Genomic DNA, 15,458 nt, shown 5'->3' with positions numbered 1-15,458 from the left:
ACCTTTGACCTTGGGTGTCATTGACATGGTACACTATTTTCTAACACATTACTCTGTGTTCTCTTAGTCGGTCATTTTGTTTGATTACTGGAAGCACTGGCAGGATGTCTGTCTCTGTTCACTGCTGTACCCAATCCTTGCACCGTGCCCATCCGGAATCACACACACACACACACACACACACACACACACCACACCTCATGGAATTCTTTTTCTTTCTGTTTTGTTTTCTTTTCAAGTCAGGGTTTCATGATCTAGTCCAGGCTGGCCTCAAACTTGTGACTCTCCTGTCTCATCAGCCTCCCAAGCACTGGGGAATTATAGGTGTGTGCCACCACACTTGGCTTAGAATTGTAGTTCCAGTTCTACCTGATGAATGCAAGCGGAAGGTGATCCACGCATGGCTAGTCCCACTTCCTGTTCAGTAAACCTAAGTCCGAGATGACCCACTTGACTTCTACCAAACTCAAAACAAACACCCTGAGGGATGTCCCGGTGGCTGAGCAAAAATGCTCGAGACCAAGCTGATATCCTTGCCCCTAAAACCACAGCAAGACTTGGTTCTTGTCAAGCAAGGGTGATTGGAGCTAAATCACCCGATGAAGCTCCAATAAGCAGAACAGGGTCTCTAAGAAGGAGGACGTCTATACCATGGATGGGTTCTTTGGCCAAGGAAACCATTACCAGGAAGGATGTTGACTAAGTAGACTCAGAAGAGCTCACCCACCCTGCGGACTGAGAGGCACAGCTGCTAATGCGGCAGTAGAGCAAGCAGCAATTCCTAAGTGACTTCAAGTGGCTGTCTTGAACGGGTCACAAGAAGCTATGGAGGGAGCCATGGTTGAAATGACCTGACTCAGTATTGCTCTCCTTAACAGCTAGCCTAGCCTGACCTCTAGAATGGAGAAGAACTGAAGGGGGTGAGGTGATTCACACAACAACTTTGCCACTTTGCAGCCAAAGGCAAGTTTTCAATTCCTGGTACCCCAGTTTCCCTATCAGCAGGATGGAGATGGCAAGAGTTCTTGCCCCAGCCAAGGAATTGACACAATGTAAAGTCTTCATAAGCGTTAGATAGTATCAGTGCTGGTCAACAAGCTGTGGTGCAGAAGGGGTGAACACCAGCACCCGCCCTCCAAGAGGCTGGTGGATGCAGGTGCATGGGTGGAAGCCAGAGCCAGTCCTGCTGGTGGAGATGGAGCTGAGCCTCACTCTCAGGCCGACAACAAACAGCTTAGAACAATTTATTTCAAAGCATCGCAAACACAATGGGAATGGAAGATTTTCGATTTTCGCATCCAGCCAAAAAGGAGTCTTTGATATTCTACACATCTGGAAAGCAACACCAAGATGGGTATAGAAGAGGGCAAATTACGAAAAGCAAAGTACCCTAGATACCCACTTCTCCTCTGGCAACTGTTTTTTTTTAACACTTCTTGAATCACCTCAGTTTTTCCGAGTAGAACTGTTTAACGATGAGTTTTGCGATGATGCTCACTCTCGCACCATCTCATTCAAGTTAGACCAGAAAGCAGATATTTAACTATAACTGTGATTCTCCAATCTAGACGAATCCCAGAGTCAACTGGGAATTTTCTGTTCTATTTTTCTTTTCGAGGCGGGGCCTTGCAAGCACTGAAGGCCGAACTGAAACTTGCCATGTAGCCCAGAGTGACCTCAAACACTCCACCCTTCTTTCTCTACTTTCTGAGTCAGCATTTCTCAACTTATGCATCTTGACCCCTCTCTGGGGTCAAACAACCCTTTCACAAGGGTCACCAAAAACCATCAGAAAAACACAGGTGTTTCCATTACAATTAATAACAGTATCAAATTACAGTTATAAAGTAGCAACGAAAATAATTCTATGGTTGGGGGTCACCACAACATGAGGGACTGTATTAAAAGGTCACAGCATTAGGAAGGTTGAGAGCCACTGTCCTGAGTGCTGAGGTTACCAGTGTGCACCACCACACCCTTTTCTCAATGGGACATTTTCTAGAAATCCTAGTCAGGCTGTACCCCTGACCAACTAAGCCAAAATCTCCAGGAGAGGGCTATGTGGGCAGATTTTGAATATTCCCATCAGTGATGGGTGGCTCTAATATGTAGCATTAGGGGAACGACTGTCCTTTCTCTATTGTTTCCAAAGTTCAACAACATTCTCTATTCGCTATTATGCAAAGATATCAAAGGTCCTTGATTCCCTGTTGGGGAGTTATGGAGATCCAGTCACAAGAAGAGCAGCAGACTTGCTAAGAGGATGGATCAGAAACAGTACACTCTAGGCGGTGGTGGTGCATGCCTTTAATCCCAGCACCCAGGAGGCAGAGGCAGGTGGATCTCTGTGAGTTTTGAGGCCAGCCTGGTCTACAGAGTGAGTTCTAGGACAGTCAAGGCTACCAAAGAAACCCTATTTCGAAAGAAGGGAGAAAGACACACAGACACACAGACACACACACGGGGGGCGGGGGGACAGACAGAGACAGAGAGACACACAGCATGCACCTCCTGGCTCAAGTACTCCTGCTACATGCTAGCCACTGAACTAACCAATAACTAGAACTGAGAAGAACCAGGTGACCCTGCTCTTCTAATAGCTCACAGGGTGTTGTGGAACCAAGGCAAGGAAGGTGGGGGAAACTTTTCAATTCATCTGAGAGCGAGAGCAATGACAGTGGGGTGTCTAAAGAAGGGCTTGAGGGCTGGAGAGATGGCTCAGAGGGTAAGAGCACTACTTGATTTTCCAAAGGTCCTGAGTTCAATTCCCAGCCACCACATGGTGGCTCACAACCATCTATATTGAGATCTGGCATACATGCAGACAGAACACAGTATACAAAATAAACAAATAATTTTTTTTTAAAAAAAGAAGGGCTCGAACAGTCAACGCAGGGACATAATATTAAAATGTTCATACATTGATGAGGATCAATTCAACTGGCCACACAGAACTGCTCCAAAGACCATGCAGTACTGGCCAGTGCAGTGAAGAAGGTAAGGTCTCCTAGAGGACCGCGCTAAAGGCTCCAGAGCGGGAGGCATTGGCCTTCTCCCAACACGATGCCCCTGCACTTTCTGAAGTGACAGAGATGAAAGTTTCCAGGGGTGAGGAAGCTCTGAGTTCCTCAGTGCACAGCTCAGCAGGGAGCGCAGTCACAGACAGATCGATTCTATACAAAAGATTATACCATCTCTGTGAGTTCGAGGCCAGCCTGGTCTACAAGAGCTAGTTCCAGGACAGGCTCCAAAGCCACAGAGAAACTCTGTCTCGAAAAACAAACAAACAAAAAAAAAAAAAAAAAAAAAAAAAAAAAAACAAAAGATTATACCTTCGGGCTTCTAGACCCTTCTCAGCTTGTATGCTTTGTTTCAACAGGTACAAAAAGTCCTACAGGTCTACGTATCCGGTCGTCACGGTGCGGGCCTACACTCTCAGTACTCAGTAGGCAGAAGCAGGAGGATCAGAGGTTCAAAGCCAGCCTGGGCTACATAGTTTAAAAAGTAGGCACATGATTCGGTTATTGAAACCGAAACAAGAACGCTCCAAACGTTCACGGAAATGTAATGAAACTGCTTCCTTAGGCCCACTCATGTATGGAGTAGCACCACTATTCGTGACCTATACTCATTTCACCGTGGTACCGACTCTTATTGCCGTGACTGGATGAGTCAAGACATCGGTTCTCAAGGTGTAGGGCAGAGACCAACAGCCTGACTGACCTGGTGGACACAAATATTCTCGAGCCAGAACCAGACTCCACCTCCAGTTCCAAGACTTTTTAGTATCTTCTAGGACCTTTTGATCTCTTCTAAAGATTGGCAATCAGTGCTCCAGAAGGCAAACCTCACGAGGGCAACAACAACAACAACGTTCGTAGTCATACTCAATGCTGAATCACCACTGTGGAATGCAGGCTGGCATATTCCAGGCGCACCGTCCAATAAATATTTGTTAAATGACTGGATGTGTCGAGATGAGACAGGGGAGATAGGAAATGGGCTCAAAGGGCCTGGCACCTCTGGCTGTATTTGCATAGTTTCGAGACTGCTATGTTGCTCACCTACCTGTAGTAAATCCCACGAACTGGAGACTTTGCATTTCACAACTTACTTTCCCAGCACTCAAACCGGCTCGCCACCGCAAGATCTCAGTAACACCCTATGGCGGGCGCAAAGGTCTCTAGTTTCCAAATCCAGATTCATACCACCAGCATGGCCTGTCTGTTTTCCTCACGTGGGTAAAGGAATTCAAGAGAACCAAGTCTCAGGTCATAATGCAAGTATCTGTTTAACCATTGGCTAGTCTTCTTCAACCGAGCGTCCACCCCGCTGCAGTGGGACTTTGCTCTGATCCCCGGTACCGCAAGCGCTCCATAAATACCTGTGAAGTGAATGGCCGACACCTGGCTGGGTGGGACTGATAAACGCCAGGGCCCTTCTGCACCTCCAAAAAACGCCCAAATCCCCAGATTCCCCAGCAGCTAAAGGGAAAGATAGGGAGGGAAGCGGCCCGCTAACAGAGCAGTGACAGGAGAATGCCATGTGAAGTCTTCTGAGCCCTGCCATGACAACCACAATTCATTTCTCCCAGCTTCACACACAGTCCTGGTGCCAGCTCACCCGCAAGTCAGTCCACTCTAGAAATTCCAAAGAAGGGCTTGCCTCTCTGATAAGACCCGGGAGGAAAAGTTTATTGATTTATTCACATGATGAGCGCTGCCAAGATGGTTGGCAGGCACTAACGTCAGTATGGCTCGGGCGAGCTACGGCCTTCAAGAGACTTCAGCTGGAAAGGAGGCAACGGTGGGGGTTAGCGCCTCTACTGATGCGCAGGTGGATTAAGTTAGTCTAACTGGTAGTGGCCTAACTTGTAAAGCATGTTATTTATTAGGCAGTGTGCTGTGATCTTGCACACTGATATCATCTTATCCCCAATTAAACCTTCGGGGTAGGCACGGCCTATTTTACGCCTCCCTAGTTTACAGTTGAGGAGGAGGAGCTGGTTCAATGTCGCTTGCTACAGGCGAGAGTGCTAGACCAGACTTAACTACTCCCCAGCGATTTCAGTGTACAGGACTAATGGGATGGTCATCCTTACGGTAAGCTACAACTGTACATGTATTGTTCTCTATGGTGACATAGTACGTGTGCCGACAGCTACGTCTGTTTCTTTTGTTGTAGTTATGAAGGCCCCTGTTCTTCGGTTTTCCCTTTTATCAGAACCCAAAGGGAGAGTCTTCAGGGATGGGAGGAGTTTAACACCCCTTGCACCCGGCGGGACCTTGGAATTGTCATTTGGCCTCTTTCTACCTCAGTTTCCCTATTTGCAAAATGCCAGGAACGATGGTGCACAATAGAGCCTGGCGCATGACAGATGCTGGATTAACATCATTAAAAATAATCATTTTTCTTGAGCATCCCTATCGTTCCAATTATGGCTCTCAGTACTGCTTCCTGACCCAAAGGCAAGGCAGACACTCGCAGGCAATTCCTGGAGTACTCAGGGAAATGCTCAGAGAGCTTGATAATATAGCACCCGCAGAGGCAGGGTGGGAAGGCTGTCCCAGCCACCTCACCGGAGCAGACACCTGATGCCTGTGTCTTGATATTTTATCCCTCCAAGTCAGTTGCCAGTCAGTGAATCCCAGGGATCCCCCAATGATAGCCCAAGAACAGGAGAAGCCAAGGTGTTGGGGGTGGGGGTGGGGGAATAGGGAGACTGCTACCAAACCAGGGAGGGACAACAGCAGGCAGCCGACTGGGGAAAGTCAGCAGCTGCCGCTGGCCTGGTGTCCCTGCTGCCAGCGAGTGATGAATGGAGACCAGGGAAAAGAAAAAGCCAACAAAGGTATCCCTAATCTTGATGCAGCTTCATTTCTCCCCTCCCTGGCTGACCATTGAGTGAGAATTTAAGCCTCCGTCCCTTTTCTTTGGCAGACATTTGAAACTGAAAGATCCCGTTTCTTCCCAACTGGGAGATGTCACGGGTAGAAGCATCTGGGAGGTACTGGGGGTGGGGGGACAGGGGGAGCATGTGACTCCACACACTTGTCCTTTTTGTTCTCTCCTCCTCATTCTCTCTGCCCATCTACTCTTCCCAGACCAGCATTTTTACAGAATGTTCTCCTTGCCCAATCACAGTGAATGCCTATCCCATCCTCCCATCCCACTGCATTATTTTGGTAAGAGGTTTTTCCGCCTCGGAGCTAAAGGCTTAGATAGCTTGTACGAAGAGGTTTATTAATAAAATCTTAAGTCTTCTCTCCCGCTATCACATTCTGAAACAAGGATTCAAGCTCGGGAGAGGCACAGTGTGATATTTTCATGTAGATTCAGCTCTGGTCCAGCTCTTGGTCCTAACCAAGTAGACATGTTCCCTCATCAAAGAGCCCTTTGCTGATGACAGAAATGCTACTGAGGCCACTTGAAAGTGAAGTTGATTCCACTTATCTGGGCCCCTTGCTGAGACAGCGGGGTAGGGAGAGCTGAGAAGCTGCCACATGTCATCAGAAAGCTCTTGATGCTCTCCATAGACAGCCTCTAGCCATGAGGTTATCATTCCCGAAAAATGTCATCAAAATCCTGCCCATGGATTCTCCCTGAAGCAACACGCTGGCCACCTCCTGCTCTCACATAGCCAAGTCTGTCTCTCCTTCCCTGCACCTGCATTTGACATGCCAGCCTTCCTGGTAACTAAGGCAACTTGATTCTCTCTCTTCAAAAGAGTAGTGTTTCTCTCACGGCTACCTGGGACCCTAGGGGATTGGAAAACCAGGTCAGTTTGGCTAAGCCCTCTCCTAGAAGGGGGAGGGATGGGGACAGAGAAGAGCGACCTCCTCCATCACTCATTCCCTGCGTGGCAGCAGATTTGCCCAAGTGACTTGGCAACAACCCTGACCTCACCGCACAACTTTGCCTCTTTCAGAGTCTCTGCCTCCTTTTGTGGTCTCTCAACCCCACTGCTTCTGTGCCCAGAAGGTAGAATAGATTCTAAACAGTCTTCTAAGCTGCCACAGGGTCCCACTGGCTTCTCCTATCAAAGGACTTTAGCAGCATCTTCCCTTGAGATCAATGTCAGATTTGCTCATTCCGAGAATATGTAGTAATGAAAGCCTAACTTGTCTAAAGGGCTGGTTGTGGGCACGACATGGGTGGACAATCTGGAGCAGGGTATGGCTAATAGATAAGGGGTATTGATTGATTGAGAGGCCCACCTTGCTGGGTATTAATTATTACTTACCCTTTCTAAGTTTCCCCATCTGAAGACGGGAAGGGTAACAGTATTGACTGTATACTGTTGAGAGGATTAAATGATATCCCACCACAAAAGCTAAACCCGTAGTGCCGCTCAGAATGAAAAATCAACACATGACGTCACCGCTTTAGACACTTGCGGACTTCCACACCTCTCTGTTCTTCTTGTTTATCTCAAGTAGTGCTTGAAATTGACACAAGATGTTCCCTTGCATAGTAGATGTCTATGGACTATGTAGGGATGTCATGTGATTATATAACCCAAGCTAGCCTCAAACTCATTACTCTTTCGCCTCAGCTTCCTGTGTGCTTGGGAATACAGGGGTATTCCATCACACCTGGCTAAACTCAAGCCCAGATACTGGCAGCAAATCTCTCAAGTAACCTGCATGCAGGTATCAGTGTTGCAAGTGTAAATGTAATGGGACATTAGGAATGTAAGCATGGAACACACGCCTTTGGGCAAATTCCCCAGCAGGCCTGTGACACTAGCCATGGAAGCAAGCATGTCACAATGGAAACTTGGAAAGTGACAACAGTCAGACAGTGTCCCTAGATCCATTTTAACCAGTAAACACAGTAATTGTCATGGGACCACTGGCATTTTCACTGCCCCACACATTGCAGATTCCCGTGACGCAACATACAAATGACTTAACACGAATGAGACTTGCTTGTCTAGCACAGACCGAAACGCTAACAAAGAGCAGCTAGCTCACCATATAAATCACCACGGGTTAGGAGAACCTGGAGCTGGTGTTTAGAGGGGAAAGTTTCCATAAAAGAAGGAAGGACATGACCTTTACTCAAGGCTGAAATCGATTGGCTGTGTGACCTTGGGTAAGTCTCTTGTCTGAGTTCCATCAGTGAAATCAGAAGCCTGGATTACATCATCAGCAGGGCCCATTCCAACTGACTGGTTGACTTAGGTGTTTCACAGGTACTTTTCCTAGTGAAAGCTGAAGAGCTGACACTCTCCAGTGCCTCTTGCACACCTGGCTTCATGCTGGCCCGCCCACCTAACTGCTTCTGTTCATTCAAAGCGCATGGCCTCCTTTGATGGTTTATATGGAACTCTTCACGCAGGCACACACAAACAAGCAAATAAAAAAAAAAAGCAGGCAAAACCAAGGTGCCGAGAGGCTCTGTAAGCTTGCCAAGGTCACTAGAGAGCAAGTGGCAGAACCGAGATTCCAGGCTCCAAAGGCTTGCCCCTCTTTCCATTATCTGTACTTGCCCCCTGCTCCCCCCCCACCCCCCACCCCCGTTGATCACGGCCACACCAGAATGGCCACAGGTAAGTGAAACCATCCTTGGTTCAGTTCCGTTTCCCAAGGCCAAATTCCTGCCCATGGTGGAGCAGAGGTCCTGAGTCAGCAACTTGGTGGGCTGGAGCTGGAGGCTGAACAGCTCAATCATTAGAAATGGGGGCTCTACCCCAATACTGCTTAATAAATAAATAAATGCGTAAAATAGAAAATGCAGGCTCTTTCTAGACTCAGCCTGTCTAATACTCGTACAGTTTCTTACAAAAGTTGGGTGATCCACCTGGGGTAGTACTAGCTCAGTGATAGAGCATTTGCTTAGCAAGCCGGAGGCCTGAGGTCCAATCCCCAGTGCTCTGAAAATTAATAAGTAAAGTTGGTGTGGCTTCACTGCGTTTAGTCTCCCAGAACCTCAGATAATTCAAGTCCCGGGGCTGATGGGAGGATTTACAGAGCTAATGACCCATGTAAAACTCTCAGCAGACCTCCTGAATACAGTGAAGGCTCAATCATTACCTGTTCTCCACCAAACAGAAAGTCGAGAGAGGGTGGCAAGCAAGCAGTTTTCAAGTTTGTCTACAGCAGGAGTTGTGAACCTGGAGTTCACAGGGCCCAGGATTGTGTGCAGAAAACCTCATTTGCACAGGGCCTAGAACACAAAGGCCTTTACTCAAGCCCTTTCAACAAAACTTATTTCTGAACACGTTGACAGCAGTTGGCGGTTTGGTGGTGGAAGAGATCGCCAAGTCCCGATCTACCTGGGTCTGCAGGACTTGTTGCTCGAACACAGAAAATGCTGAGTTCTCAGGGAGCTCCTACAAGATCTAAGCACAAAGCCTCCAGGAATCTCCTCTGTAGAGCCAGTCCCCATATTCACTCATCCTCAGCCAACAATTGGGGCATTTGTTTCTATATACCACGAAGCTGAACACATGCGGGAGGCTGGTCCTTGGCTGGCAGCTTCCAAAAGCACCTATGTTCACCTGCAAAAGGCACCCAGCTTGAAGGGGGTGTTCAGGGATGGCCTGCGGCAGCACCTGGTTCACTAGGGACCTGCCCCTCCCCTGATTGGCCTTGACTTGGATAAAGCCTGGGTGCTACTGCAGCCTTTGGCCCAGTGGGCAGGGTCCAAGCTGCCCACTGGGCCCTCTCCCGTTGTTGGGACAACCGTCCTCAGGAATTCCAGCCTCCCGGTCTTCGCTGGGTGAAAAGGGGAGAGAGCTGGCAAAGCTGGCAGCTTGGCTGCTCCTCCACTCCCCTGGTGAAAGGGGGAACTGAAAACTGGATTCTCTACCCCCAGCAGCTCCACGGACAGCACACAAAACAGCTTAGTCCCAGAGGGTGGAATGTGCCAAGACATTCTTTAGGGTTGGTAACCAGAGACACTATTTTGTCCTTGGTGGCTGAGAAATCCCTTTTCCAACTGAAGGACCATTTGACTGACTTCTTTGAAATTCGGGGGAATGGGCGGGCATGGCTGTGATGTGGGCTCAGATACACACACTCTTAAGGAGTGCAATTTCCTTAAATGTGATTTCTCGCTTGTTTGTTTCCCACCACTAACTAGTTATGGAGATGGAACTAACCACTCTGGGGGAATCTGCCTCCCCTCCCTAACACCCCCCCAAAACAAAGTCTGCTCTTTTCAGCCTTGTTCAGCTGCCCCCTGCTCATGCTCCTAGACAATCCCCATCATAGCTCCTTCTCCTCAGAATCAGCTAGGGTAAGGAGAGATGGGAAGGCTGAAACCAAAGCTCTGAGCAGCCCATGGAGAACACTTAGCCAATCTCTTCCATCATCCAGGCAGACTCAGACCTTACAGAGGGTAAGCAACGAGCCCATGCCCACACAGGCAGTTAAAAGGCAGAACCCCTAACCAGGTGTAAAAGAGATTTCAAAGAGAAAAGCAAACATCATTCACACAGCTCCATCCCAAAACTCCCAGGGGCCCTGGAGAAACCCAGTGGCGGCAGGATGAGCAGAGGGTATAAAAACAAAGAATAAAGAAGAATCTCCATCAAGCACCGGTCATGGTTGTGACTTCTTACCAAGCCAATCTGCCTAAAAACAGAGGTTGCTTGGGTCTGGCTTGGTGCAGAAAGTAAGACATACTATCTAGTCAAAGTAGAATTTTGGTTTTTTTTTTTTTTAAGATTCTTTTCTATTAATGACAGTGTATATTAATAGTTTCTCATTTGTTAAAATGATACAAAAAATTTTAAGTGAGTTGAAGTGAAGCCAAGCATTAAGCCACAGTTCAGGTGGATATATCAAAAGTTATGAATATGGCACATAACTCTATAACCTGGGATATTATGTTCCAGCTACGTCAGTTCTTGGGAGGCTGTTCACTTGCCCTCTTCCAAGGGCAAAGGATTACTTGTATTTTCTATGTTGTCTTATTCCGTCAGATGCATGTTCATCAAGGCTGGCAGGGTAGTCCTCACCCATAAACATGACATCCTCCTTCTAGCAACACCCATGCTCAACTGCTGGGACTTACAGTGTAGGGCACACAAGTTTGAAGTTGTCCGTTCTAAGGAGAAGACAAGGGAAAGGGGTTGCCAAGCTCACCAACACAGCTCTAGATCCCCTGGGATACCTTGACCTGAGAGGCATGGGGAAGAATGGAGGACACCAGCAGAGGTTACGAAGTCAGAGAATAACAACTTAGTAAAAGTGGAAAGAGCCAAACAGTAGAGCAAATCACGTCCCTGGGTTTCTGAGTTTCTCTTGTGTTTAAAAATGGGAAAATGGGCTAGATGCAGTGGCATGAACTTTTAATCCCAGCCGTCTGGAGGCAGAGACAGGCAGATCCAGGCCAGTTCCAGGCCAGTCAAGGATACACGGGAAGCTCTTATCCAAAAAAAATAAAACCAAAACAAACAAAAAACGAACAAGCAAACAAAAAACAAAATACAAGTTGGGCAGTGGTTGCTCAGGCCTTTATCCCCAGCTCTCAGGAGGCAGAGACAAGGCAGATGAAGGCCAGCCTGGTCTACAGAGTGAGTTCCAGGACAGCCAGAGCTGTTACACAGAGAAACCCTGTCTCAGAAAGAAGAAAGAAAGAAAGAAAGAAAGAAAGAAAGAAAGAAAGAAAGAAAGAAAGAAAGAAAGAGAGAGAGAGAGAGAAAGAGAGAAAGAGAAAGAAAGGGAAAAAGAGAAAGAAAGAAAGAAAGAAAGAAAGAAAGAAGGAAAGAGAGAAAGAAGGAAAGAGAAAGAAGGAAAGAAAAACAAAAGCAACAATAAAAGAAAGCCCTCAACCAACAACAAAAAACAAAACCCCAAATCCCACCAAAATATATAAATAATAAATAAATAAGGGAAAATAGGAATTGGGAGTTGGTGAAATGGCTCAGAGGGAAAGACATTTGATCACGGGAGGCTGCCAGATGGAAGGAACAAACCTGACTCTTACAAGTAAGTTGTCCACTGACCTCCACATGCGAGGGTACACACACACACACACACACACACACACACACACACACCATTAGTAACCACTGAAAGAGCCAGAGGTGTTAAGTTGGGGGAGCATGGGGAGGAATTGGGCTTGCATTTTCTGTGTCCTTTGCAACTTTGTGTTTTGCTTTGTGTTTTGATACAAGGTCTCACTCTGTAGCCCTGGCTGGCCTGTCTTTTTGAGTTCTCATTACTACTCCTTCCCTTCCAAGCAAACTATTAAGCAGACACAAAGGGAAACTGAGGCAAAAAGATGAAAGCAGCCTGCCTAACATTCTGGAGCGTTAGGTTTTTCTTTTCCAAATTACATGAGGACCAGAGTTGGGCAAAGAATAGCACTCATGAAATGAATGAATGGATGGATGGATGTACTCAAGAGAAATGGAATTTATGCTGTCTGGGTTTTTTTTTTTTTTTTGCTTTTTTTTTTTGTTTTTTCTTTAATCTTGATATAGCGGGTCCTTCATCTTATGGTGCTTCACTGGCACCTAACCCCCAAGGTCACAGACCAGGTGAAAAGTCAACATTCCTGGGACAGTCTGCCTGCCTCAGTCAAAACTACACCCAGCGAGGTGCCCACCAAGGTCAGGACTGCCTGAGGAGCCTCGGCCCCAGGAAGGAGAAAGGGAGGAGAGGAGGGTATTGGCAGGGCTTTGCCAGAGGCCTCTCACCTCCATCTGCATCCTAGCAGTTTCCAGCTTGCTGTGAGATTCCTGGAGAACCAGTCTCCCTCTCTCGCCCTCCCCCGCTCCCTCCTTCCCCTCCCACCTCCGGCTTCCCCAGACTTGTTCCAAAGCTCTTCTCAGCAGCCAACGAAGCACCTGTCAAAAAGCTGCTTTCTTTTCGCCAAGCAGAATGTCCTTCCTCCAGGAGTCTCCTAGCGACCCTTGGGCTCCCTACCACCCCTCGATACCAGAACCACCTTCTCTCAGACAGGGGAGTCCCCAGGGAAGATTCGCTTCACCTGACTTGGTCTTTGCCTTCATCCTGGCCAGACCCTTCTTTATAAAGGGGTCGGGGACTCCTCTAGAGCTTAAGGTCAAAACTCTGGGCAGGTGCCACTGGGGCCTAAGTCCTCCACCTGGTGCTGGCTTTGGGCGGCCCGCTTGGCGTCCACCTTTCTCTGCAGCTCTTAGGGCAGAAGTGCAGCCCAAGAAGGGGTGAGGGTGTGAAGGGGGCAAACTAAGACCTTCTAAGAGGCACGCAGAGTTGCCCTGCACACCAAGGGCAGGTGCGGCCCAGGCGCGGTGCCGGGTTCGGATCGGAGCTCTCCGGGTCCTACCTGTCCCGTGGGTCGATCCAGCTGGTGGTGCGGTTCCTGTGGTCTATGTAGTAGACCTTGCCGTCGAAGTCGCGCGCCTCCTCCCAGCCCTCCGGCAGGGGTAACTCCGGCCGGGGCATCTTCTCGAGCGCGGCCCGCGCTCCCCCATGCAGCTCGCGGCCGCCGCGGGGCTCAGCGGCTCGGGCCGGCCGCTTTGGGTCCAGGCGGCCGCCGAGGCAGCATGATCGTGGGGTGGCGCCCGCGGATCGGGGGCCCTAACGGGGGCCGGCCGGAGTGGCGCCGCTGTCCATGCGGCCCTGCGGCCCCAGCCCAGCGCCGCCCGCCTCTCACGCTGCCATGTGCGCCCGCCGCGGCGCCCAGCCGGCCCGAGTGTGTGGCCAGCCGGCCGGGAGAGCGGCCCAAGCCGCCGCCTGTCGCCTGCCTCCGCCGCCGAGCGCCGCGCTCCACGCTGCCGCCTCCCGCAGTCGCAGCCGGCGCCCCGCCGTGCGCCCCGAGACTTCTGCCTCCGCCAGGTGTGGCTCCGGCGGTGCAGGTAACAGCGCTGCCCCGGAAACGGGAGGCGGAGCGCCGGGCTCCGGGGTTCCCGGGTCTCCTCCCCGCGCCTAGCGCCGCGAGGGCGGGTCCTAGAGCCCCAGACGCGCCCCCTCGTGGGACAGTCCCAATCGCCGACCACCCCGGCACTGCCCCAGGAGGCTAGGCTCTCTCCACGCCGAGTGGCCAGGCTCTTTGCACAGGTGCCCCCAAATCTCGACACACCCTGTTTTCTGTGACATAGAATCAGTAGTCAGGCAAGAAGTGGTTAAGTGAAAACATTCTTGCAAATCGGGGAACATAAGTTTTCCAGGATCTCTCGTCCCTTCCCCCAGCGCTCACACCATCTGTCTCTCTCCTATTCAATTCTCCCCACGTTGTTTCAACCCTCCCCTCCGTAATTTGCAAATGTAGCTGGCTTTCCTCTGGGTCCCTAAAATTAGGAATGCTATGGATCTGCCTAAGAGAATTTCCAGCCGATGGTAAGGGAGGAGAAGGAAGGACATACCTTGACAGTCAGTTATAGTGAAGTGCACCTGTCTCTCAGCTACACAAGAAGCTGAGGCAGAAGGATTGTTTGAATCCAAAAGTTCCAAGCTAAGTCAAAACAGCAAACACGGAAAAAAGAAATGAAAAAAAAAAAAAACAGCAAATCTTATAGCAAGAATAAGTAAATGTCCTGAGAAACTAAAAATATGGAATCAAATACAAAAAGAAGATGGAGTCTTCCAGTCAAGAACCCTCTGGCTTTGCCCTTGTCTGTTCCTTCTTACTTAGGTCTGGTGTTTCCCTAGTTTGAATTTAACCACACCTGAGACAGGAAGCTGGACTGGAAGCATGAAGTCCAGTGCCTATGTATCCCCTCCTCAGAATCCATTCATTTGGGGAATAGCCAGTCAATTCCCTGTACTGTATGGGAATCTCCTGTTTGGGCTTCGACTCCTTTTGATAGACAAGGCCTTTCAGGGTATGCGCCTCTGCCTCCCATCTAAATGTCCTGAGGCCTGACCTAGGGGATTAATGGAGCCCTTCTTCTCTTCCTCATTCTATAAACACTAAGCTTCAAAGTCAGGGATCTCAGACCTCAGTGGGGGGTCCTCATCACCCAAAGGCTGGCGTTCTCCCTTCCTCTACAGTTGCTCTGACTGGTCAAAGCCCTCACTATTATAAACTCTAGCTGTTTTTATTTGTGCTGTCAGGGACAAACCCACAGTGTCACACCCTGTCCCTGAATTGTAACCCCAGCAAAACCATCCAGTTTGTTTTGATTCTTTCACCTTTTGAGACACAGCTCTGGGTGGCCTGGAATTCACTATATAGATCAAGCTGGCTTTCCTACCTCTGCCTCCCAAGTGTTGAGATTACAAGTGTGAGCCACCATACCACATCCAACACTTTCCAATTGTGGGTTAGAAATAATAACCCCGAAATAAAGGTGACACAGGGCTCCATGCTTCCGTACACAATCTCAGTTAATCTTCAAGAGAAAGCTTTGGAGAAGGTGGGTATATATTTGTACCCTTTCTGGAGATGAGGAAACTGAGGCCTCAAGATGGCCAGGGATAGAGCTAAGAAGATATACAAGCCTTTCTCATTCTAGCACCAGTTAAACTACCACTCAAACATTCATCTTGCGTTGGTTTTTGTTTGAGTTTGGGGTG

At 49.0% G+C, this 15,458-nt stretch overlaps 1 protein-coding gene across 2 annotated transcripts in view; it reads right to left on the bottom strand.

Moving 5' to 3' along the window:
• The window catches only part of Wwc1 (WW and C2 domain containing 1), a 152,588-nt gene extending 138,966 nt beyond the window's left edge, over positions 1-13,622 (bottom strand). The window contains exon 1 of one of the 2 annotated variants that reach the window (XM_038327022.2): positions 13,267-13,622. In XM_038327022.2, coding sequence (XP_038182950.1) covers positions 13,267-13,385 — 119 coding nt within the window. In that variant the 5' untranslated portion in view covers positions 13,386-13,622. The remainder of the gene's footprint in view (positions 1-13,266) is intronic. The other variant, XM_038327024.2, reaches the window with a different exon arrangement.
• Positions 13,623-15,458: the final 1,836 nt, after the last annotated feature.

The sequence above is a fragment of the Arvicola amphibius genome, chromosome 4 (assembly GCF_903992535.2).
Source record: "Arvicola amphibius chromosome 4, mArvAmp1.2, whole genome shotgun sequence".
NCBI lineage: Eukaryota > Metazoa > Chordata > Mammalia > Rodentia > Cricetidae > Arvicola > Arvicola amphibius.
Note: the sequence above shows the minus strand (reverse complement) of the source record. Positions and strands in the feature narration are given on the sequence as shown.